The 26,214-nt window shown below is 32.8% G+C and overlaps 2 protein-coding genes and 1 pseudogene across 9 annotated transcripts in view; 2 read left to right on the plus strand and 1 right to left on the minus strand.

Annotated features, from left to right (window-relative positions):
* Positions 1 to 117: 117 nt before the first annotated feature.
* LOC113860907 (beta-glucuronosyltransferase GlcAT14A-like) lies at positions 118 to 3,435 on the minus strand. 2 transcript variants are annotated; one of them, XM_027493459.1, is made up of 4 exons: positions 2,745 to 3,435; positions 2,571 to 2,646; positions 2,360 to 2,475; positions 118 to 975 (listed from the first exon to the last, which is right to left on the minus strand). In XM_027493459.1, exons 1-4 carry the CDS (start codon positions 3,346 to 3,348, stop codon positions 461 to 463), a joined length of 1,311 nt encoding a protein of 436 aa, XP_027349260.1. In that variant the 5' UTR covers positions 3,349 to 3,435; the 3' UTR covers positions 118 to 460. The 2 variants fall into 2 exon arrangements, with proteins under 2 accessions (XP_027349260.1, XP_027349261.1); XM_027493460.1 differs by lacking the exons at positions 2,360 to 2,475; positions 2,571 to 2,646.
* Positions 3,436 to 5,296: 1,861 nt separating this feature from the next.
* Positions 5,297 to 5,733, plus strand: LOC113862749 (annotated as a pseudogene).
* A 6,014-nt stretch (positions 5,734 to 11,747) lies between these two features.
* The window catches only part of LOC113863738 (inositol hexakisphosphate and diphosphoinositol-pentakisphosphate kinase VIP2-like), a 29,794-nt gene continuing 15,327 nt past the window's right edge, over positions 11,748 to 26,214 (plus strand). For 4 of the 7 annotated variants that reach the window (XM_027497419.1, XM_027497420.1, XM_027497423.1 and 1 more), the window contains exons 1-17: positions 11,748 to 12,207; positions 12,343 to 12,402; positions 12,658 to 12,704; positions 13,597 to 13,680; positions 14,969 to 15,032; positions 15,872 to 16,025; positions 16,594 to 16,664; positions 17,067 to 17,171; positions 17,321 to 17,413; positions 19,331 to 19,405; positions 20,576 to 20,661; positions 21,788 to 21,994; positions 22,070 to 22,169; positions 22,269 to 22,339; positions 23,671 to 23,749; positions 24,877 to 25,035; positions 25,171 to 25,213. In XM_027497419.1, the coding sequence (XP_027353220.1) occupies positions 12,112 to 12,207; positions 12,343 to 12,402; positions 12,658 to 12,704; positions 13,597 to 13,680; positions 14,969 to 15,032; positions 15,872 to 16,025; positions 16,594 to 16,664; positions 17,067 to 17,171; positions 17,321 to 17,413; positions 19,331 to 19,405; positions 20,576 to 20,661; positions 21,788 to 21,994; positions 22,070 to 22,169; positions 22,269 to 22,339; positions 23,671 to 23,749; positions 24,877 to 25,035; positions 25,171 to 25,213 (1,594 nt within the window). In that variant the 5' untranslated portion in view covers positions 11,748 to 12,111. The remainder of the gene's footprint in view (positions 12,208 to 12,342; positions 12,403 to 12,657; positions 12,705 to 13,596; positions 13,681 to 14,968; positions 15,033 to 15,871; positions 16,026 to 16,593; positions 16,665 to 17,066; positions 17,172 to 17,320; positions 17,414 to 19,330; positions 19,406 to 20,575; positions 20,662 to 21,787; positions 21,995 to 22,069; positions 22,170 to 22,268; positions 22,340 to 23,670; positions 23,750 to 24,876; positions 25,036 to 25,170; positions 25,214 to 26,214) is intronic. The other 3 variants (XM_027497421.1, XM_027497422.1, XM_027497424.1) reach the window with 3 other exon arrangements.

Consider the following 26,214-nt stretch of genomic DNA (forward strand, 5'->3'; position numbering starts at 1 on the left):
CAGTTGGATGTTGGAACTAGAACCTTTCAATGCTGGTTGAGGCAAGAGAAAAGGGGTGAAATGATGACGAATAAATGATACACACTTTCATACATAACATCTAATATTTACCTTATTTTTCACGTCTACTTTCAGCTCTTTCTTTCCACACACCTTAAATTACCTCACACCAAAGTGAGGTGACGCGCACCAAACATTATTCAGTGAATCAGTGGTTAACGAGTGGCTACAGAATCAGTTGTGTCATTCATGTCATAATATTGCTGTTGCATAATGTGATTCAGCTCTGCAGTCAATATCAGTCCACCAAATTTGCCTCCTTTTTTCTCAATAACAGAATATGACGTTACACTCTCAATATTTACCATCTTTTTTCCTACTAAATAGACACATTAATTCCCTGATCGTGCTAACTAAATTTGCCAATAAAAAAAACAAAGAAAGTGGCAGTTAGTTCTTGTCACACACATTGCTTTGGTCGAAAATTTTCATCTGATAACAATGAGGTGAATAAATTTTCAAGCCTTTTTGAACCTGGGCCTGGCCTGAGAACAGTAGTATTACCAATTACAGAACAAGGATCACTACCATTCTCTCTGCTTCCTATGCACCAGCCACCGGGAACAACCATCCCAGGACCTCTCGATAATAGTTCTGCATCGATTTTGTCCAATACTGGATCATTTTCATGGAACTTCCTTGCAAAGGGAGCGCTGCTGTCAACCATTCTTTTCATGTCAGCGAGACCAAGGTAGTGGGGATGTTGCTTGGGGGGGTTGTCCCAGGAAATGAAGTGAAGATCGCTGTTAACTGTTGTGTTCCTGAACTCTTGAGCATTACAAATGACAGTGTGGAAGTACCCTTCAGGGGAAGATATGAAATTTGTATAGTACATGAGAACCGTACGAGGTAGGTTGTCCCATCCCCATATGCAGTAATCAATGAAAGATCTTGATAGTGCCATCCAAGCCGAACCTAACAAGATAGAGAGTTTTTAGACAATCATATATGAGAATATGTTCTCAGGCACATACATAAACCTTCAATATATGATTCAAATTTTGAGGATTGTGATGTTACGGTGTTTTTAAAAGATGAAAAATTTCTCAAGGTTAAAACATTGAAATTATTTCCAAGTAAAAGACTGATTAAACATGATACAATAAAAAAAAATGTAAATAATCTAGCAGCATGCAATCCACAAGTCAAGTTCTTGGATTGGGAGGAAATGGATCTGCAGTTCCCTGTGCTACGCAGGGGTTTACTGAAGCCTAAGGATGTTTGATTGAAAGAGTAAATTTTCCATAAGCCCAAGCGTGTGAGGACTTTGTACACAAACTCTTATTTTACAGATTATAGAAGCTTTGTATTTACTTTTCTGTCTTTTAAGAGCAAATTCTCTTTACCCTGTAGGGTTAGCCCTTTAAGCTGACTTTCTTATCAATCTTCTAAGTTTTGGTGCTTTCATTGAAAATGATCTCATGAAAAAACTGGATACTTCAAATAAAAAAGAATCTGAGAGCCCTAAAATTGGATCTGTGACACAATGTCACAATCAACACTGATAAACGGGTTTGTCCAGCACTCGGGGATTTAACCCCAACCAGGAGCCCAGGAGCCCAGGACCTGGAGTGGATTGTTGACAGTGAAATGAAACAGAAAGACAGTGATCCTGGTTCAATAATTCAAGCTACGCAAATATCACTGATACTGCAGCATATTACTCCCCGATTTAGTTCCCCTATATTTCAGTCATAATTGATATTGATCTCTACCAAAATAAATGATATGGACAGAATAGGTGGTATACTAGCAAGTGAGCCTGAAACCATATCCATAGAATATATTCTGCATCATATCCAAATTCACTGCCTGCAAAACATCATATTGCAAAATTAACGGAAATCCTATGTATCATTAAAGTGTTCTAACAGCATAACCTGTTGGGTATGTATTTGAATGGTTTTATATGTCTATCACACAGCCTCATGGAATATCCCTTTGGACTGAAACGGTGGACAATGCATCGATTCACTGTCAAGGTTTTGATATCATGTCAAAAAGACCCATTATCTCAAAAAGCTTAAGAAGATGCTAGGCGAAGTGAAGGCATATGAAATGGTTTTATATTTCTAATTCTATCACTTCGAGAAAACAATGGTTTTCCTTCTGCAAAATGAAAACAATGAAATCGTGCATTATCCTATAATTTCAAATTTAACAAAGGAAAGTGCATCCAATTGCACCCTAATCACCTAAGTAGCAAGTGAAACCTTACTCTCTACACATACTAAAACAAACACAGAAATAATTTCATATAAAATTAAAAACATTAAATGGGTAAGAAAAGAATGAGCACCTGTGAAAAGTTTGAAGGCCGTTGGCCTACTTCTCCTCTGTGTAATCCAAAACACGTCTTGTTTCTTAGTCATATACAACCCAGGATCAATAATTATTGGCCTCGCACGTTGATGACTACAGTACACACCATATAAACAAAATAAAATTTCACTCTCATTCACAAAAAATAATAAATAAAAAGAGAAAAACAGTTAGTTCAGTTGACTCACTCTTTCCACCCAATGTCACTCGTATGATCAATAAAATTAAGATCGCGTGGCAAATTGGAAAACGCGTGCAGCAGATCTACTCAATTATTTTATTAATATATACTATTAGTTATCATTAACATTATTAAGATACAGATACCAAAAATAGAACAAGAGTTATGAAAAGGCAATAACCATCTTGGGTAACGAGGGGGTAATCGGAAGCACTGAGGTTAATGAACCAGTCCCAATCGTTAAATTCCGTTAACGCAATAGCAGCGGCGTGAAGTGTATTAGCCACCATAGTGGGGCCACGGTAGGTGACAAGATTGGCCTTGCTAACCATCCTAACGTTCCCGAATGTTCGGAAGGTGACGTGGCCATCCACGTGGCGCTTGAGGTTGCGTCGTTCCTCGAGGGAGGACTCGAGGTCGAGGTGGAGGATGTAGCGGTTGCGGGGGTGGTAGAGGGCGGCGAGGGTACGTTGGAGTGCGGCGGCGTGGCCGGCGGAGCCGGAGATGAGGTAGGCGAGGATGGGAGGGTGGGGGGAATGGGAAGGGAGGGGGAGAGAGTGGAGTTTGGATTCGACGAAGAGGGAAGAGAGAGTGGTGGTGGTGGCGGCGGTGGAGAGAGAGAATGGAAGAATGCGTGCTGCTTGGGGTGAGGTTAGTGTTGGTACTAAGAGAAGGAGTGAGAAGAGAGAGAGGAGTGAGGCAGTGGCTATTACTGGGAATACCCATTTGCGTTGTTCTGCTGAGGATGAGTGTTGTTGACCGTAGTAGTGTTTCAGTTTCTTCATTCTGTGTTTATCAAACTCTTTCTTTCTCCTCTTCTTCTTGTGGCAAGTAATGGAATGAAAGCGGCGAGGAAAGAGGGTGAGTCACATTAAGGTGATGATAGATGATTGGGCAGGAAATTGGGCCATAGGGATAATTGCTACACATAACAACATTACCACTTCTTTCTTACACCAATTATTACTTCCATCTTTTCTCACTTATGTTAAACATCCATTTTCCCTGATGCAAACCTGGTTTAACTATTAAGTAACGGAAGAAAATATGATTTTATTTATTAGTGCTTTGATTTAAATGTTTTATAAATAATTTTTATAACCTATGTTTAAGAATATATAATACAATATTCATAATTATTATTTTTATTAAAAAATAGTATTTAATATTATTAACATATTAACTTTTATAAATTTTAATAAAATTATAATATAAAAAATTTTATTGTGTATTTTTTGATACATGAAGAAAATAGTTTTATCAATGAGTTTTGTGATATCTTTTTAATAATTATCCTATTATTTTATAAAACATTTTTTTTAAATACAAATATATTAAAAATCTTAAAAACATGAAACAATATTTTTTTTATTTAGTAATTAGAAGAATTGGTAAACATAAAGGTAGAAAGATATAGAATTATTTTTTATAAACACTACTTTTTTAATGTCTATTCAAAGATATATGATAAAAATTGAATAAATAGTAATTTTTTATTAGAGATTATAATATTTAATATCATCAATGCATTAGATTTTATAATATCTTATAAATTTTAATAAAAAAAGATTATATATAAAAACACTAAAGATGATACATATTTAATCACTCAGTTCTAGATAGCTTTCCTTTTCTGATTTTCCATTTATGCAAAGAAACAAGATCACAACACAACTACAAGTTGCACAGCCCACGGATCCGTTGCTATTTAGGTGTGATTTCATCTCTCATTTGGTTGGTGGTCAATTGATTGGTTCGTGATCAAATTGGTACGGAAGGTTAGGATTAGATACAGCTAACAATTTATGTATATAAAGCTAAATTGTTGGATATAAACAAGAGAACTGTATTTTTGTTATCATTTTTTCCTATGTAGTATTTTTGTCATTACTCTACATTAATTGTTTTTCAGATTATTATCATTATTTAGTAACTATTAAAATCTTTTTATGCATGCATAAAAATTTTGAATGTTAATCGTTTGATTTTAAGAGTTACTAACTAATAATAATTAATCTAAAAAATAAGTAATGTGTAGTAATATATCAAATGTACAAAACACTCGCTAATTAACTAAAGTATTTGATTGCATTCACATGCATACTATCTATTCTCCTAAATGCACTGTATACATTGTGAGCATTAACCTATTTTAATTGAATCAGGATTGAACTCTATAACCTTATTTTTTTTAATAACAGAAATATTTCAGTATAAATGTGAAAACAAAGTGTAAAATTAACATTATTGTAATTAATTAAGGTAATCCATGTAATTAAATTAAATTGTATATATTTTCATTTTCATTTTATGACATGATACCCTTGTGGTGAATTTTCATTCTCTTCACATGATATTCTCAAGTTGATCCTCCACTACCAATTTACCCGTTTGTTTTTTATCATTTTATTTTAGAGTAACACAAACAAATATAAACCTTTTAATATTATAACTTTAGAGGTTGATTTAGCCGATTTTGGGCATTTTCGATTCTTCTTTCAATAACTTCTACACTGCTTTTCATAAACCTAAACTAATTAGTTGGTACCCTAATTCTACGCTACGCGTAATTAACATCGTAAAACAAAAACTCTTACTTGTCTTAAATTTGTATTACGCCTAAACCTTGTAGCTAGTACCCAACTCGATCGCACAATTCGAACCTCAATATTTCCAATTAATTATTTGCATCTAATTCACACCTTTTTCTCAAATCATTTCTAGGAGAGTGGAATGGAATTCTTCCAAAAGGCTAAAACGGTGCGATTAAGGAGCCACCATGACAAATACTTATTGGCATGTTACGATAAAGAAAGTGTTTATCAAGATCGTAATGGGTGCTACGCTAATGCTAAATGGATCGTAGAGATTGTAGAGGGTGCAAACTTGATAAGATTAAAGAGTTGCTATGGAAAATACTTAACAGCCTCCAATATGCCATTTTTGCTTGGTGCCACGGGCAAGAGTGTTGCAAACCCTTCCCACAAAATTAAATTCATCTTTGGAATGGGAACCCTCAGGAGAAGGTGTGCAGGTAAGGCTAAAGACCCGTTATGGCCAATATTTGCGTGCCAATAAGGGCCTACCACCATGGAGGAACTCCATTACCCATGACATCCCACGTCGAACAGCAGCAGCAAATTGGGTTCTATGGGATGTGGACGTTGTAGAGCTTCAACCACAGCCTCCCAAATCAATACAAAATCACATGCCCATTATAACCATGTCCAATCCTTCTTTGGATTCTTCTCCTCCTTCTCCTATAGATTCAAATAATGCTTCTTTTGCCAAAACTAACCCCTTGCAAAACATAATGTTCAAAGCTTTTTGCTGCCCTTTTGGTAGCTTACTAAAGCTTTTATGATTTTTATAGGACATTTTCCCTGGTGTATGTTTGTGTAAAGTAGACTTTGTGCATTCACATTAAATAAAAGGTTTATAGATGATTCTAAGCATAATTGAACCCTTGATTGATCCGACTGGATATACAGTATGATTTAGATTTTCAAAGAATATATTAAACTATCAAAATTAATATGATGAAAATAGCCGAAACTGGTCAAATTCAACTACAGCCAACGAACCTATAGTGTTTTAAGCTTACAATAAGGTTATATACATTATAATAGACCTTGTGCATATTAAAACTCATCTTCTAATAGATTGGTACTGTTTTTTTTTTTTTTTTGGTTATGAGTAGACTAGTACCTTAGTTCACTGTATACTGTGGATCAATTTCGGTTCTGACATTGAGACCCAAATAATTTGGCCCATTAAACTCAACAACAAGAAAAAGTTCAAAATTCGACTATAATGGTCGACTCAAAATAAAATAAAATCGACCAGAATAAAAAGGCTCCAACTACAACAATTGTTATAAAGAGTTAAGGACTATTGGAGGATAGCATTTAGCGCTCACGAATCACGATATTAATCGTTGGCTCCTAAAAAAAGTAAAAACGAATCACAATGTGAATCCATCAAATGCTAATTATTGCTATTGTCTGAAAAAGTTAAAAGAATGATCAATATAAAGCATAATTCGAACGAAGAATAAGGAAGGATTACAATAAGTAAGGTCCGGGTGGAATGCTATAACTTTTGTTTTTAAAAAATATTTATATTTGGATTTATATTTATGTGAGTAAAACTTTATTGTTGATACATTTATTTGTTGTATATATATACACTCGTTATTTGTATTATAAATAATTTTAATATAAATTTTGTTGTGCATTTATTCAATAAATTAATAAATTATAAATGTTATTATAGTATTAATATTAATTATAAAATATGATTAAAAATAAACTATAAATTAAATAAAATATTTTAACTCTTAATTATAAAACATTATAAATAATTTCAAAAAATATTGAAAAATTTATTTAAATTTTTTTATAAAATATAATAAATATATTATGCAAATATAGATAAGGTTGAGCAATATAGCACTCTTGCCTGCATTTATACTTATAAAATTTTGTGAATACTCTATTAATTGTTATAAGTAGCCATTAAATCTAAGACTAATTATCATTCCTTTTTACAAAAAAAATATAAAAAATAACGGGAAATCTCTTCGTCAATCTATGTATGTTTTCATAATCTTGGGTTAGCTACGTGTTGACTTGATCGTCAAAGTCCTTTGCGCACTGAATGCGCTGCCAACTTTGAACTATATCAACTAACTTTCAAACGAGAAAAGAAGTCTATCCATGATTTAAGGTCAACTAATCATGGCATAAAACGAAATTTATGTGACTTTCATGGAAGGAATGTATTAAAATATGCAAGCATAAGAAAAGCAATATATAATAGTTGGCATCAAAATTGATGTAATATATACAGATTAAAAAAATTTAATAATGTGTTAGGTTTCGTTTTAAATAGAATTAGCTATAATTGGAGCATTAGCACACCTCCCACTAACGATTATGTCACCCACTTATATAAAAAGAACAACTATTTTATGATGAAGTTTGATTCGTAATGATCTTCATAGATGACAACATGTGTATTTTTAACTTTTATATTTTATACATATTTATCATTTTAACTATATTTGAAATATAAATAGTAAAATACATTGCATAATAGCATATTATTACAGCAAAATAATATTTTTTTTCTTAAAACTCTTAAATTCTTATTTTTTTTACTTAAAATATACAAACTATAATGGTTAAATTATTTTTTTTTAAAAATTACTCAAAAGTTTTGATGTCATTTGATGTCAACCAAAAAGCAAAAATTTTTATTAGAGTTTGCTGAACAAAATTTAGAAGTATTTTTTTGGATCAGGGCCAACCCATGAATAACCTTACCTTAACCCCATATTATGGGGCTAAATAACTTAGGATCAAATTAAATTATTTTAACTAATATTAAAACAGGGCTTAATAAATTATCTAAAGTTGGGTAGGGCTGACTTTAGGGCTTTGGCCCTTTTTGACAGCACTACTCAAAATTTATTGACATTTTCTTTTCTTTTCTAATCTTAATCACACATGTTGCTAGCTAGATTATTTAAATTTTATCAAGTTTCTATTAAAAATGTGGAAAATTACAATTTTAACTAATAGAATCCAAGCAGTAAATAATGATTTCACATGTTGCGATGACTATTAGTAAGGATTCTATATTATAACTCCTTCCACATATGAGGCTTCAGTCGTGAGAGCTTTTCCACTTGCAAATCAAGTCCAGCTATTATCAAGTGGAATGAATGTGTGATCATAAAGTAGTGGGTAAACATTGAGAGAGAGAGAGTTGTTTTTATTGATTGAATGACTTGATGTCCTACAAAGAAAATCAAGGCAACTCAAAGCATTCGTTGATTGATGCCTTCGCCAGGAGGTTGTTTATGAAACGCAAATTTGAAATGGATGGTCTGTGCTTATTATTTTGATAGGCTTCCATAAATAACTTTTTTATCGTTGATAATATGTGACAATTTATGCACACAAAAGACAAAGATATATATTAGGAAAAATGTGGTCCCTTTGGCAAATGCCTAGAAGGACAAATGCATTAGATTTTCCTTCATTATTCCAAAGGATCTTGAAATTGGAGGAAGAATATTTGCCATGATAATATGGATCATAGAGTTGGGGACCAAAGTCTTTAAGGTAACTTTAATTTAATTAATGGACTATCAGAACAACTAATTATATATATTTTTTTCAAGGTCAATTTTAATTGACTTAAAACATATCCTCCCATTCATTATCTTTATTGCATGCACCAATTCACGAGTCATTACTTATTATAAAATTATCTTGGATATGCCTTCTAGGATAAAGTTGGCTTGAAAATGGAATACAAATAATATAATAGTTTATTTCCATTTGCTACAGCTTTGGTGGGAGACATGGCTAAAGCACTTTTTAGGAATAAGAATACAAAGAGTGTTAAAATTTCAAGAACTAATTTAATATTTATTTTTATTAATTTCTTACCGTATTATTCAATCATTCGTTATCATAATAGAAAATATAATTCCTTTTTTAATAATTAATATAAGACCATATCTATGATATATTGTAATTGGATCGATAATGTACATTTTTTCATTAACATTGCAGTAAAGTCAATATCTTTTTATTTATAGCCAATAAAGATACGATATTTATATTTATTAACTAAGTTGATAGCTAATTTTATTAAGAATCAAAAGTAAAGACTTTTATCATAAGATGTAATTAATAACTTTCTTTCAAAATTTTTAATGTAGTTAAATGCATTTTTTTTAAAAATATTTTTTAATTTCTTAACTAATGTATTAAAGTGTCAATTAGTAAGACTATTTTATTAAATATTTTTTATTTAATAAACTAACTTAAATTTGTAGATAACATCTTTACGTTAAGAATTAGCATATCAACTTTTAACCATTTTCTTAACTTTTAAGTATGTTATTAACTATTTTTACTTGACAATCCATATATATTTTCACGGTAAATTAAAATTAATCAAGATTAAAAATAATATAATTCAAGTAATACAAGATATATTTATACTTCACTTTATACATTTGTTGTTTATTTTAAAGGAGTGATAATCAAGTTGTACCTATTAAAATATTAGACACAAATTAATGTTTTGTTTTAATAAATTAATACAAATAAAATAACATTTTTATTTAATTAATGAGAAAATAAAAATATTAATTAAGTACATTAAAGATACTGTTAAAGAATCAAAAGTAACGACCTTTTATTAAAATATGTAAAAAAATATTTACTCTGATAATTTTAATATAATTTTTAATAAAAATTATTATTTATTAAATTTTTAAATAAAATTTAGCAAGATCTATAAAATGAACATTTATTTTATTTTTAAACTTCTCTCTCTCTCTCTCTCTCTCTCTCTCTCTCTCTCTGAATCAAAGAGAGGGTAAGTGTCTTTATCCTGGCCAAGCTGCGGTGGGTGTGAACTCAATAAAGGTTGACAATCAGTATGTAAAAATAAGCTTCTTTTCTTTTTATGTTGAACGAAAATTTACGTTGAGTGAAAGACTAGTCTCCTATAAGAAACGAAAGCGTAAAAAGATACTACTTTAATAATCAACCTTTGACTAAAACTCAACCAATCATAAGTAAGGCAATGATAAGTCAAAACAGGAGGCTGCAAAGTAGGACAAAGTTAGCAAAAAGTATGAACATGTTTAAGAAGCTTTCTTTAATTCTTTGAACGGTGAAAATTTCCTTTTTAAATAAGTGAAAATGACGTATCTCGATAAAGATAGATACCATGTTTGTTTTATCTTCAAAATCAGTTTATCAGCAATATTTAACATAAATTGCACATTAATCGTTATATAAGTGTAACTTATCTTCTGTATTTACCAATTAATGGCCACCAACCATGATGGGGGAAGATAATGCATACCCCTTGGGTTGACCACTTCATTCCCAAATACAATATCTACTGGCTTGCAAACCCACGAGGTGTAGCTACCATATTTTGCTACTTGCACAACTTATTTTCATCGTCCTTGTCTACGTGTCTTACAACTTAAGCTTTGTCAATGTTAGTATTGTAGCAGTAACATATAATTTAAGTAAAACTTCAATTATAAGATAGATTTTGAAGCCTTGATTGTTGCAAATTTTTTAGCGATAGGAATTGAACATATGATAAAGGAATAGAAGTATTTAATATACTCGATCGATTGAGAATAAATAAATCACCTCAGAACATTTAAAACTAATTTTATTAACATTATCATAACACAGACAAGGTTAATTAAATATTATAGTTCACCGTCTAAGAATTAAATCTTCAAGATTCTGTGAAGAATATATGACAGGATACATGCAGTTAAGTGACGAAGTACCTTCACTTGATTTTTAATTTCTAAAAATCTACCGTAACCTTACTAAAATAATGCAAGCAGGATTCGAATACGCTTAACAGCAAGCCAGGTGAATCTTAGATGTGAAAAATGAAAACAAACAAGCGAGCAGGAACAGCTAGACTTGGGTCAATGATCGTTGCATGTGAGGGGACCTAAAGACATGTAACATTAGGTGTCTAACATTTCAGATTCCACTTGTCCAATAATAATTCAATAGCCAATCTTTTAGGCTTCCAAGGTTACTGAAAGACCATCACCTCATAATATATTATCGCGGTGTCTCACTGGGATAGTGACACAGAAAGCAGCAACACAGCAACTAAAAGTTAGGTTCCATTTGGATTCTTCCACTGAGAGAATAGAATTCAGAAAACCAATATCCTAGTCCAACTTGGGAAACCTTTTCCCCACCTCTCATCTTTCAGGAAAAAGTTTACCACCTCACTTTTCATTGCATATTCCAGAATCCCCAAACAATTTCCTTATCAAGCCACGCGCACACATAGTTTCATTTCATATACCTAAAAAGTTAATATATATTTCTTACCATATTTTAGTGACTAAGAAACTTAATTTTAATATATATATATACATATATTATCATTTAACTATATACTGTTAAATTTTTTTGAAATGTATCATATTGTCAATCATGTTTTAAGTTGAAAACTCGACTAAATAATTTTCATTATACAAAAGAAAAATTTATATATTTTAGTATTTGTATATTTAAAAATTTTTTTAATTAAGTTTGTGATGAAAAAACTATTGAAAGATGTGGAAAAATGTTTTTTCTTGGGAAAATGATCTAAACCAAACATGATTTTAAATTTTTAATGTGGCTGTTATAGCGATTTGGCCAGCTACTCGTCTATCTTTTCTCTGCTAGGCCCTGTGAACTCGTGAGGTGTGTGCTACTGTGCTTGCTTTGTAACTCGCTTTTGCGCTCTCTCTCTCTCTCTCTCTCTCCACTATAAATACAGAACTCGAGTCGGCGGCAACAGCTTCCGTTGGTTTTCTTTTCTCGCTTCGTTTGTGCATTCTCTTGATTTTTCTGCTTGGCATTTCTCTCTCTCGGCGCACTTGGAGCTTCGGTGATGGCGTCGTGCTTGTGAGTTCTTGTTGCGTTAGTGAAGAGGAGTGAATCGCTGCGAGTTTCATCATCGGAGTATTTGTGTTGGCGATGGCGGAGGAGAAGGGTGAGGAGGGAGTTGTTGCGGCGCAGAAGATAACGGTTGGAGTCTGCGTTATGGAAAAGAAGGTGAAATGTGGCTCCGAGGTTCTCTCTCTTCTTTTTTATGGATCCTGTGTTTCTTCGTTTTATTGTTCTTCTTTTGTCGTGGAAACAGAGAGAGAGAATCGCGATGAGTTGTTGTGAATGTGTTTGATTCACTTGCTCTGTTTTTTATTGCAGGTTTTCTCGGCGCCTATGGAGCAGATTCTTCAGAGGTTACAAGCGTTTGGTGAGTTTGAGGTAGGTGAATGATTGCTATTTTCTTTTTCACGTTCTGGTTATATCTTCATTGATTTGAATTGGCTTGTTCATAAATCTACTAATGACAGCACTATTCAAATTGTTTCCTCCGTAATGCGTTAAAATTTACTCGATGCTATTTTAATTTTCCTGTTATATTTTATAATTTTCTCTTATATTTTTGTGTAGTAGCAGAGTTGATCGTCATGGTTATGCTTTGGTAATTTTCTCACCTGTATGTTGTGTCGTATTCAGGTCGTACATTTCGGGGACAAGGTCATCCTAGAAGAACCGATTGAGAGGTATAATTGATATCAATTGGAACTTGTTTGGACCCAACATTTTGAAGTACTGTATTGGTCTATTTATTGCTCGTTTTAAAAGCTACATCTGTTTAATCAAGCACCTGCTTAGTGTTTCATAGTAACTTCCACTTTTATTTCTCTTCATTGACCATGGATTGAAATGATATACTGTACTAAAGCTCTATCAATAGGCAGAGTTGGTTATTGTAATGTTTGAGGACATTATACATGCACCTTATCATGAAGTCTTGGTTGCTCTAAGCAAAAGAATTATCTAAATGTCATGTGAGAAGTTAAATTTCCAAATTGAAGGATTCGCTCCCCTTCCTGGCATTTTATAATGCCATTGACAGTAGCCAGTTTTCCCTTCTATTGTTTGGATGAATGGAAAATAAGAGAATGGTAATGATGCTGAGAGTTATTCCTTTTATGGAAGTAGAGAGATTGGCATATACATATATTTGGCTACACACTGGAAGGGATAAAAAAGAAAATGAAATCGGATTATAGAAATTACCGTTTTATGTAATTTTTATTGGATTCATTGTCATTGGTGGTGGATAAATTTGAAAATTCATATAAATCATTGGATACTTTACTTTCATTTTTACTGTTCCATTTTTAGAGGGAATAAAGATTAAGACAAAAATGCATTCCTAGGGAACACTTTATTTCATCACCATGCTTTCCTTCTATCATAATGCATCCAAACAGGGATCAAACAGTCTTTTATTTTATTTTTCCTATTATTTTCCAATGTGTTGGAATGGATGAATCATATTTGCATTTAGGACATGTAAGTTATAGCTGAAATTCTTGTTGCTGTCAACTTTGTAGGCATTTATAGTTGTTCTGTTTGCATACTAAGTTTAAATATTATGTATTTCAGCTGGCCAGTATGCGATTGTTTGATCGCTTTCCATTCCTCTGGATATCCCCTGGAAAAGGCTGAAGCATATGCTTCTTTAAGAAAGTAAGCTTGTTTATTTACTAACTCACTCTATTTGATTTGTATGTCATATATATTTTAAAAATCATCAAAATCCTATACAGTCTATTTTCATCAAAATGTTGGATGATGCTACTGCAAGACGTTCTGGAAATATTATTGGGGCTATGGTCAGTTATACCAAGGATGGGAAAATGCTGAAGTAATATGAAAATACTTGTATGCTAGCTTTTTGATAATCAACTTCTAAAAGAAGCCTAACTAACAAATTTGGTATTTAAAAGGAGTTTGGTTGACTAATGGTGCAGATTAAAAGATTCAAGCTCTGTAATCTGTTCATTGTGGAGGTGTTTCTTATGATATGCTGTTGTGGTTTCAGCAAGAATAAGGAGGATATTATTTTATACCAGTGTCATTTCATGCTGTTCTCTGTTTGTATCTGGTTGCAGAGTGTCTCTTTTTCCAGTGGTGTCTCTTGGGCCTCACATTTGTCATGAGATAGAATTCAGTTTTTAGCTTCTTGTTCATGCTTTGGTCATGCTTGTTTTAATTGAAGTGCTATAATTATGTGCACTGTGTTGGACTTCTTTGCTGCTTTTTCTATTTTGATCCCCTACCCTCCTCTGTAGTATGGTTTGTTACATGAAATATGGATGCTAGTGTTAGGCCTCATGCAATTACTACAGTATATTTTAGGAGGAATTTGGAGGAGGGTGGGGGAGGGGATAGGGGACTAAAGACTTGCGACAGTGAGTATAATGGAAGGGTCAAGGGACAGAATGGGGATTTGGGCCGTATCAACCATTCAACCTTAACTCAGTGACAAGGGCAGTGGAAAGTAGAGTAATGGTTAGGAGCAAGCCATTAAGGGGAGTGTAGTGGAGTGGAGAAGGCATGAGGTGGTTGATATACATCTTGTAACTTCAGTTGTTAGGGCAATGCATAATCTTTTGCTGTGAGCAATGGGTGTTTTAATGTTTTTAGATTAGGATTTTTATGTTGAGTCGCTAGTCCTTGTAATTTTCATTATCATAGTGGATTTTCTATTTATGTTTTTTGCAAACATATTCCTACAATTTTGATTGAAATTCTGTATATATTTATCTTTTCCTTCTTCCCTGTTACATATCTGGTTACAACATTGTTTTTTACGTTGTCCCCCAGACAATGCTGATGTTCACTTACTTAAATATGTAAATGCATAGGAAAAAATTATTCACATAGTCTGTGTTCCATTTCTTTTTGTTGTAGTTTTATTTCAGTTATTGTATGAGAATGTTTATTGATCTAAAACCTGTGCCCTGTGAACCAGACCTTTTCTAGTAAATGAACTGGAGCCACAGCACCTTCTTCATGATCGAAGAAAAGTATATGAGGTAGGGGGTCAATTTCTTTCTTTTGGTTTTGTTCTAACTGCTGTGTTTTCAGATTTCATGACATTTCTCATTGTTTACATTAAGCTATCTTGGATTTCCATTTAAGAAATAAGTAATTTTTTTAAGCTTTCATTTTCTTGAAGCCTTGAATGCTTGGTAATAAACAATATGGCCACAAGCTGATACTCTAACATCTGGTCCACATAAAAAATATGAAGAGAAAAACATTAAGCATCACTTGGCTGCCAGACTGATTTTTCTTTTCCTGGAACCATATACTAGGCCATGGTTTGCTCTTTTTTATATAACATTTTTTCAAGAGGTGATATTAGAAAATAGATGTTAGTGATACAAGGCCACTCTTGGATCTGTTCTGAACAGCTTAAGTGTTTAGGAGAGTTGTTTTTTGAAATGGTATTGAGGTGCCTTAATGAAAAGTGCTTACGAGTTTGATCCTTGAGCTTGACACATTTGAATTTCAGCACAAGGTAAAATGGGCTTGTGCATTGTACGTTTAGGTGAGTTGGTCATTGACCATAGACAAGACCTATTCTTGATTTTTCCTTCCTATTGCCTAACTAGCCATTGTTCATCAGAAGTCTGATTGTTACATTTTTTTTTTGGGGGGTAAATCCTCAAAGTTTATATAATCCATCCTTTTAACACCCCTAAGAGACACATTTGCTCTCCATTCATTTAAATATATTGAAAATATATTTGTGTATATATGGTTGTTGTTTTAATGTTTGACCTATTACAGCCAAAATATTTTTTTTTCCGAATTCTTTTCTGATTTATTTAATATAATGGTTTAATAATGTTTAATTTTGGGGTTCAAGCGTCTTGAAGAGTTTGGAATCTCTGTTCCAAGATATGCCCTTGTAAATAGGGAAGTACCATATCAACAGCTGGATTACTTCAATGAGGAAGAAGATTTTGTTGAGGTTCATGGTATGCGTTTCTGGAAGCCATTTGTGGAGAAGCCCATTGATGGTGAGCCTATTTCTTGTATTTAAGACTGTAACTGTTCTGCAGTGCCGTGTTTCATTCTTGTCATAAAGGCAATGCATTTTTATTTGATCTATGGGTCTTTTTTACAATACAACTTATTTATGCAATGAGCATTTCATTGGGTTGCTTTAGCATGAGAATGACATATGAATCTTTGGGAAGCTGTTAGTGTTACATGTATAAGATATACCTAAAATCTTAAAATACTATACTGGCATTTACATATTAAAGAACTTCTAAAATTTGTGGATATTGTAGAGTTATCTAAATTCTAATATACTTTTCTTTTTGTGCCATTTATTAAATGATAGAAGTTAGACCCTCAAAGATGCTCTTATCATACAATTGTTATTTGATACTTAGCAGAATGATATATTGATTGCAATTATTACTGTTTATCTCTTTGTAAAATAGTAATAAATTTGTTGAGTTCTGAATCTTTTGATGAATGATGACAAATTCATTTTTTTTTTTTTTTGTATAATTGATGCATAACCTGTTGGAAAATGTTTTCTTCAATTTGGTATAACCCTTATTTTGTTGTGTGAAGGTGATAATCATAGTATAATGATATACTATCCCAGTTCAGCTGGTGGAGGTATGAAGGAATTATTTAGGAAGGTGAGCTTTTGGCTAACATGTGACTCTCCCTAATCGGGTGGGTGTATTGTAGTACTATAATTATTAAATGATGTTAGAGCACATGGTAAGTAAAAAACACAGCAGTTACATGATCATTTAAGCTATCTTATTGTACATGGCTGTTTTGGCTTTTTACCTGCCTAAGTAACTAATGAATAGTCAGTAGAATAAAAAGGTAGACAGGCATTTATTTTAGCTTTGGTGCTTATAATAAGCTCAACCTCATTCCATTTCATTTTTATTCTTTGAAATCAACATTCTGTTTATTAAAAGCAACATTAAGCTCTGAGAAAGTTGATGCAATCATTTCTGATTTTTTGAAGTCTTATGACTAAATGTAATTAAGCAATATGGTCTGTGTTGGGTATTTTATTATCTTAGGTTGGCAACAGGTCTAGTGAGTTCCATCCAGAGGTGAGAAGAGTGAGGCGTGAAGGCTCCTATATTTATGAGGAGTTCATGCCAACTGGAGGGACAGATGTTAAGGTTTGGCAATTTGTGGTTTATGTTGCATTGTGTTTGTTTTTATATATGTTTCTTAAATCTTATATTTGGGATGTTTTTGACATATGTAATGTTTCTCCATAGTTTTTCACAATAGAAATGATTTTCAATATTTTGACATATGATTGTAGGTATATACAGTTGGCCCTGAGTATGCTCATGCTGAGGCAAGAAAATCTCCTGTGGTTGACGGTGTTGTTATGAGAAATCCTGATGGGAAGGAAGTAAGTAGTCTGTCAAACATTCCAGTCCCTTTTCCCATATATATAGTCTACATTTTGTTCTTGCTACATTTTATTCTGATATTTACATTTCTTATACGTTCTTTTCCTAATAATTGGTGTCTATTACTACTTGAAATAGGATTTCTCTCAGGTTTCCTTATTGTACTAGAGTTATTCTTTATTGTTAGTCAGCAGAAAATATGGTTTTATTTCTAAGATGTTTATAACATCAATTCATTTGCTTTTTCTTAATCACTAATGTGAATGTGTGCATGAACTGCTATATCAAACAAGTATTAAACATCAAATACTACACTCATGTTGAAAAATACTATTGTCAAACACAAGTTAAAAAGGTAACTAAAGTATTTTTTTCATCATCTATTCTGCCAAGCACTCTAGTTGCTCCTCTTGAAGTTTTAATTGAATTTGTTATATTAACAGTATTTATTTTTAAAATATTAATGAAAGAGACTATAAGGGGGTGTGGTTCATGGAATGTTTTATTGTTCGCAGGAAATAGTATATCATTATTATATTTGAATCAAGCTTAGGAAATTTGCAATAATTTATCATAATCCTCAGAATGCAATCCCATGTTGAAGTGATCAAATTCCCGTAACAGACATATTGGTTCATTCATTCTTAGAACTTAAATGTAAAAGGACAACATTACTATCCACATGACTTATGTCCCTTCCCATACACAACCACCTTTGTCAAACCACTGCTGTTACTGTCATTTCCTTATACCCACCGCTGCCTAAGCCTAAATAACATTCCTTAGTCTAAACAATAATATAAAGTAGGTAGAAACATAGTTATCAATCTTAGATAGGAGGTGTGTAGTGGCAACACCAAAAATGCTATATTGGGATAGCACACACCGGGATGACCGCTATTTAAAAATATTGTATATAAATTAAATAATCTATACTACATATATAAATACTAAAAGATTTTTAAACAAACTTAAAATCCATTACATATTCATAATTAAAAGTAAGAAGTCATAGTACAAGTAAAAAAAAAATCCCCCAAAGCAGTGCTTTTATTGGGAAAAATTGGTTTTTTTTTTTTTTTTTTTTTTTTAAGTTTCACTCTAGCCCCGCTACAGCAGTGATACGGCTGCTACAACCACTATTCAAATTTTATAGCAGCCTTTGGCTGCTCTGCTTTGCTGTAGCGCTACTATAGCTCACTAGTGATAACTTTGGGTAGAAAGTACTTAAATAACTCTAACTGAAATTATGTACTTTTAATTGTTTTAGTAACACAATTGGCACCTAGATCCAAACCAAACTAATATAACAGATGAAATGATTTTTAATCTTAGGATTAATGCTAGTCATCTTCGTTAAACATAACTGATATGAGAACCCTAAAAAACAGTTCAGTTATCATAAATGTTTTTGACCCCTGATAAAGGTAATCTGGATGAAGACTTGTGGTGTTAATATTTGATGTTTTCATTTAATTTTTAGGCTTCCTTTCAAATGCAGAACTGACTTTCCAGTTTTCATTTACCATTTCTTGGGTGTTACTAATGTTAGGTTTATAAGACTCCTTTGAAGTAGCTTCTATTATAAATCATGTTCCAGAGTAGGTAGCTTGGATTATTGTATACTCTTAAAAATTATCTCTTGTCTATTCTCTCTCTGCTCTCTTCTTATGTCTTCTTGCATGCTTTTACAACAACCTTACACCAGAGCTCTCCTAAAGTGTAACAGCTTTTTTGGGTTTCCTAAATTGTTTGCTTTTGTAGGTTTTAATATATCCTTTTTTAGTTGTGTGAAGAATTAATGGTTATCTGTTATAGATTTTGGGGGGATTGGAGAAGAAACTAACATAGCATTCAAAAGCAGGTTGGTGTGCAACAATATTTTGATTTTTCTTGCTGAAAAATGTCTATGACAGGTTAGGTATCCTGTGCTACTGACTCCAGCTGAGAAACAAATGGCAAGAGAAGTTTGCATTGCATTCAGGCAAGCGGTATGTTGTGTGAATGTGGTAACTGAAATACTGCATGTCATTAAAAGATTATGTTTTTCCTTTTTCTGTTATGTGTGACTATTTTCTAAAATTTCATTGGAACTGGCTGTTTTGCTCCTCGGTTTTATGGCAATATTAATTTGCATGAAACTTGTGCACTGATTAGAAATCCTAGAGTTGTTGGACCTTTCCAAGTGTCGATGTTTTGTATCTCAGAATTGTTATTGAATCTTGCAGATGATTACATTTCTGTTTCTTTGTCACTTTTTTTTCCCATTTTTCAATTGCATTAATGCTTAATTCTTTCATTTTGTCATTTATTTTTCTTCTGACAGTATCTTGATCAGTAGCATAAAAATATGCTCTAAATCCGTTTTTGGAAAGTAACCAACTTGACAAGTTCTACATAAATAATTGGAAATACTTTAGTTCCTTTTATTCCCAAGAAAAATAGTGGTTGTTCTGTTTTCTCATTTCTTATAACTATTAAGTCCTTGGATTATGTGGCTCCAAACTAACTTTGTTCTGGTTAAGGGCTCTATAGTCAAAGGTGTGGCTGAGGTGGGGTTCCTCAAAGATGCTGGTTGAGGAACTTTCCCTTCAGTTGTCAGTTGTCTTTAGCACTGTTGGTGTATCTTTCTGGTTTAGGGAAAACGCACTTTTAGCTGCTAATTGATAATTGTAAAAACCCAAAAATCCCGTCCATCCAGCTTGCTAACTTTGATGTTAAAAGGGGTAAAATAATAATAATGTTCAAATAATAGCTAGTTGTTTGTCCTTGGGACTCTTGGCACTAAGCAGCTTAGGGTTTTGTAAATTGAACATCTTAGGATTCTATTTTTACTCCAAATGTTATGCTTTAGTAGTGACTCTATATGATAAATTAGTACAAAATATTAAAATAAATATTTTCCCCTAATATAAGGCATTTGTAAGTGAGGTGTATACTTTTTGGTGCTCTTGGCCCAAGGCAATAAAATGGCCTATCATCTTTGACTACCTTGGTAATGGGTAGCACAATTGAAGTTTGCACATTGCTGTATGCATTCAATTTCATATGCATGTTACACACATTTGAAGATGAGATTTCAAAACTGGATGTCTTAGTGAAGAAAAATTTTGGCCTGTTCCTCTTATTATCTTACTATAAGTCATTCTTGTTGCTTGCAGGTTTGTGGGTTTGATCTTTTGAGATGTGAGGGACGCTCCTATGTTTGTGATGTGAATGGATGGAGCTTTGTTAAAAACTCACACAAGTAACGATTTGTGATTGTACTGTTTTGGCTTTGTTTGTTTTAATGTTGGAAACATGGTTGAAAGTACATGAAATTCATGAATAACTATTTGTTTTGCTTCTAATTATAAACATAAGATTTTATGTACAACTCTTTCCTCATGAGATTTATATCTCATTCAGTGGAATTTATTTGGTCATCCTATTCTTAACATATGTTTGAAATGGCAAGAGAGTAGAGACTATGAAATGCTATTTGAATAATGAAAAGTCCCCCTATTAATGGTAAGTTAGTAACTTCCTTTCATGATAACCAATGCGCATAATATGTTGAATTTTGGTAACCATATCAGCTGGTCCCATCCCATAACCTGTATTCACTTTAAGTAACATTACATCTGTGTCTAAAATACATATTGCCTATTCCTGGATTAAGAATATTGCAAATAATTTTTCCTATCTTGATTTTGGGAATCAATTGATATATTGTTGAATTGGAGGTTGCTCAATGCCCCTATCATCATGTTTGATATTTTTACAAAAAATAGTTTGATTAAAAGAATGAATATCTATGGAGTGTAAATCAATTTACCCAACATATATATCGTATCACACCCTGTGAAATATGTTAAGAGAAAGGTAACAGTTTAAATTCAAATTCTAAAGCAATGTTCAAATTTAGTAAACTTAAATCTGAGAGAAGTACATATGAATAGGTATATAGATGACTAGGATCCCTAGACAGCCTCTTAATAAACTATACGCTTCATTCAAGAATCTTGCATACCCTTATGTTGCTGTTTAGCAAAATTCATTGCATCAACAAAGTAGAATTCTCACTAACCTGTGAATTTTCTGCACTATTTAGTTGCCTTTTTCTGTGCTATATTTATTACATGCTGAAGAAATTTACTTTAAGGAAACCAAATGCCCTTGCAATCTTGGCCGTGTTAAGGACTAGGCATTTGAGACTCTAATACAATTTTACGGAAGAATATAAAAATAAGAAAAAAAAAATCACTTGTTCATGTCAACTTTGCTAGTTGTTTGACAAAAATAATTTATTTTTGCTATCATGCATTGCTTGTTTCTCTTGCCATTTATCTTTTGGTGAAAATGTTGTTCTTTTCCATTTGCTGCTGCTGAAGGTATTATGATGATGCTGCCTGTGTGCTGCGGAAGATGTTTTTAGATGCAAAGGCACCTCATCTTTCTTCAGCAATTCCACCAACTTTGCCTTGGAAAGTAAATGAACCAGTCCAACCTTCTGAGGGACTTACTCGACAGGGTAGTGGTATTATTGGTACTTTTGGACAATCTGAGGAACTACGATGTGTAATTGCTGTTATTCGTCAGTATGTTCTATTCCCTTTTTAACTTAGATATTTTAGACATCATATTCTTTTCTATTTACTCTCTTGTTTTGGCAGTGGTGATAGAACTCCTAAACAGAAGGTGAAGCTAAAAGTTACTGAGGAAAAGCTGCTGAACCTAATGTTGAAATACAACGGAGGCAGACCAAGAGCTGAGGTAACATTATTTTCCAGTTTTCTTGTAATATTTAGCAAATTTTGTTTGAGCTACTGGATTTTTGACCTCTTGCAAGATCTAATGATCTTTAGTTTTCAGACAAAACTTAAAAGTGCTGTTCAACTGCAAGATCTGTTGGATGCCACACGCATGCTGGTTCCTCGTACCAGGTATTTCATCCTGCACTACAATAATGAATTACACATTAGCATCTCATGCAACTCACTTTCAATTTCATAGCAAAGATTTGTCAAATTTTGGAAGGTGTGACTGGTTTGATAGTCAACTTTCTTTTCAATTTTTCTTTTGATTGGACAAACAGAAGGCTTGTGCAATTTCCTATTTTCGCATCATTATTATTTGCACATTTTGAACAAATGTAAATGTATATTTCAATAGAAAGGGAAAAGAAAATCGAAGATCACTTTTTCCTGTGAAGAAGAATGTTTTGTTAGAAAAGAAAAGAAGAGAAAAGAAATAAAGTTTGGGTGAACAATCCATTCTGTTAAAATTAGACTAGAAAGAAAGATCATGAGAGGAACCTCTTAGATTAGGATAGAAGCATTACTTTGGTGCTGATCTGAAATGGATATCAGTTGCTGATGTGAATTTGCAGAATTTTCACTCAAACGGGACAGGGGAAAGACAGAAACAGATATTGTTGCAGATATCTTCCTGCCATATCCTTCTCTTCGTTTTATCCTTTCTGCTAACCAATTCCCCTTTGCTTCCCACACCCTTTGCCATGTTGGCAAGGTTGTTGCAACCACAAATCTCTCATCTGCTACTCATCTTGATAATTAATTGTATATCGCTCAGAATATCAAATATGAGAACAAATCAAGTAAGCCAAGTGCACCAGTCCAGCTATCTGAAAGCAGGATGCTAACAAGACAACTTCATCGGATAGAAAAGACAAAACATAACATTTTTGGGGTTCATACAACAAATCTATAGTCGTATATGGTGCATTTTCTTCATTAAGGAAGATTTCCTCTTTCATTACAGACTATTTAATGACACTGACTAGATGCCAAAGGAAAGGTGTTATTCCCTAACGAAACTATGTTTTTTTTTTTTTTTAATTCTTGAGCTTCTTGGAATCCATACACTCAGCTAGCAAACCAAGTAGACAGTTAGAATAGAAAGCTTTACATGTCTCTTCTCAAATCCTTCTAACAGCAACCAAGAAAATCCTCTATATGTGTACCAATTTATAATTTAGGAAAATTAGAAGAAAAGAAATTCTTGTACGAATATTTCTTGGTTTAGGAATAATTAACCACTCAACTAAAGTGACTAATTAAGTCAGTAAGCTGTTAATCACTAGCCACTCTTTAACATCATTCACTAAGTTATCAAATAAACCACTTTGCAGTTGCATTGTATGCTTTGCCATTTTTGTTTGCAATGTATTTCTTGGATTCTCTAATCAGTATTACATTTATTATTTAGGTTAAGCAAGGGTTTTGAATTAACTATAGCTGTATATATAATTTAGACCAGATAGAGAAAGTGATAGCGAGGCTGAAGTTGAGCACGCTGAAAAGCTTCGTCAAGTTAAAGCTGTTCTTGAAGAGGTTTATAATTCTCCTCCTAAATTTGTTTTCCATATGATATTAACAAGTTTGTGTAGTAATAATAACCTGATCGTAATTGAAAGTTGAAATTCACATTTCTTTAGAGTTGTTGACTTGCACCTCCCTTTGGTTGGGCTTGCTTTATGAAAATATTAACTGAATGTTCAATTCTATTTAAGCTTACAGATACAACTCTACAACTTGAAAAACCTTTTTCAATCCAAGACATTTTTGAGTACCGACTCTCCTAAGAAAAAAAAAAAGGACTCAGGAATAAACATTCATGGGTTGGTTTTTGGATAGTTGATTCTGGAGATGGTTGTATCAGAGTTTCGTCAATGACATGGTCAGAAGTTTGATCCTTGTTGCTCCCATTCTTCTAAATATTATCCAGGTTTCATGTCCAAAGGGCTCTTGCATGAAGGGGTGTTAAGAGATGTTTTTGTTAAGATGTCTTGCATTAGTTAGGAATATGGTCAGAGAACTCATTATATAGCTTGGATAATTATCCCTTTATGGGCTAGCTTTTGGAATTAAGTTAGGCCTAACTTATTTCTATGATGAGTGTGTTTAAGATGATGCACATTGCTTGGGAATATGGCCAAAGTAAACTTTATAATATTTCGACAAGCCTTCCCTTTAGTTAACATTTTGGGTTGAGTTAGACATTTATAATAGTAATAAAACCATTTTTGTTCTTACACCCAACAGTCTATGTTTTTGGGAGAATTGGTTCATTACTTTGACACACCAGGGCTCTTCTCAAGGACCTTCAGCTTAAAAATTAATTGCCTTTGCTTGGTTAAAAAAACTGGTCTTTGACTCGTTTGGACTCAAGTCACTTCTCCACCTCCTTTCTATCTTTTTGTGTTTACTCTTCATTTTCCAGGCTGTCTCTTTTTCTTCTTCTTTCTCTTTTTATTTTTCATTTCATTTTTTTAATCTTTATAGAAAAGGATGTTATGGGGTTCATATGACTATTTGATCTTGCCCTGGGATTAGTTTCTTGACCCTTATTTAGTTGATTCCCTGTGACTGTTTAGTTAGTACAATCAGTGCTTCTGTTTCTAGTTCTCCTAACAGATTTTCTTTCGTGTACTTATTATGGTTTTTTTTTCCTCAATCAGGGTGGGCATTTCTCTGGCATATATAGGAAGGTTCAGCTAAAGCCACTAAAGTGGATCAAAGTGGCCAAAAACAACGGTGATGGTGAAGAAGAACGACCTGTTGAAGCTCTGATGGTTCTTAAATATGGAGGTGTTCTTACACATGCTGGCAGAAAGCAGGTTCAGATTGATAAACACATCAAAGCATGTTTCTTCTCAGTTTGAGCTTGATTGTGCTACTGTTGTTGAGAGTAAATGAGATTCATTCTTATGATTCTCTTTCCAGTTGTGTTAATTGTATTTCTTTTTTTGTAGGCTGAAGAACTTGGAAGATATTTTCGGAATAATATGTATCCAGGTAACTCAAAAAGATTTTCAGTCAGCCCTGAAGTTTAAATTAGAAAGCACGGGCCACTGAGTCGCTTTACAGCAAACTTTTGTCCAGCCGTAACTGCTGAAGTAGTATAATGGATTTTCTAATTTACTATTTAAAATTTAGAATATCTTTAGACTCCTTTTTCAAATAGGTATGGGGGTTGCTTGACTGTGTGCTTTAAGAGATACAAGACTATCTACAGGTCTCTGCATAATTGCTTAAGCTTTTCATAAATTTGATATTACTGTTCTGTGTATTATTGGCTTCATTCACACCATACTCACTTCCCTAAAGCAGTCTGTTTTGCATGTGTTGAAAGGGAGATTTAAGTTTTCTTGTAATTTAAGTATAACAAAACATTTGTTTACTTATAAGAATAATTTTGTGTTTGAGCAGTTTTTCAGCCTTCCTAGCTCAAGTTCAATTCTTGGGATATAAACTCTGCTGTTAACTGATTGTGCTAGAGGCTTCTTACAGTCTTGCTGTTAATATATTTTCTTGAATAAATGTACTTGCTTTCCATTGACCTTATTATCCTGCTTTGGATCTAATTGTCAGGATGTTCCTATTCAAAAACATGTGATAAAGTTATGTTCCTAACACCATTATATGTTGTTCACATGTTCCATCACTCTAATGAAATAAATATTTCTTTCACTCAGGTGTTCCTTTTGATTTTAAGATATGCTATCAGTTGCTTTATTTGAGATTGTTCTTTAATCAAACAAAAAAGCAGTTCAACTTGGTGTTCAGATCTTCCAGTTTACACTTAAGGAACATGTAGCAAAAAGATATTATGAAATATATTTACATCTTAAAAAGTACAAAGATGTACAAATTTAAATGTTTGAGAGGTTTTGAACATGTTTTAGTCCATCTTACACTGTTCAAAAATCAATTTTTTAAGCATTTCAAATGGTTTCTCTGATTTTGAGAAGCTTTGGAAAGACAAAAAGAGAAGAAAGGGCAGTATCCATACTGTT

Source organism: Abrus precatorius, unplaced genomic scaffold (genome assembly GCF_003935025.1).
Source record: "Abrus precatorius isolate BTA unplaced genomic scaffold, Abrus_2018 Scaffold3, whole genome shotgun sequence".
Classification (NCBI taxonomy): Eukaryota; Viridiplantae; Streptophyta; class Magnoliopsida; order Fabales; family Fabaceae; genus Abrus; species Abrus precatorius.

What these genes read in the sequence shown, in the direction of transcription:
- LOC113860907 (XM_027493459.1), bottom strand. Translation starts at nt 3,348, where the DNA reads ATGAAGAAACTGAAACACTACTACGGTCAACAACACTCATCCTCAGCA. An exon ending in CCCCCTCGTTACCCAAGATG is followed by an intron (nt 2,647 to 2,744) that starts GTTATTGCCTTT and finishes ATAATTGAGTAG; the next exon opens with ATCTGCTGCACGCGTTTTCC. An exon ending in GGCCTTCAAACTTTTCACAG is followed by an intron (nt 976 to 2,359) that starts GTGCTCATTCTT and finishes CTATCTTGTTAG; the next exon opens with GTTCGGCTTGGATGGCACTA.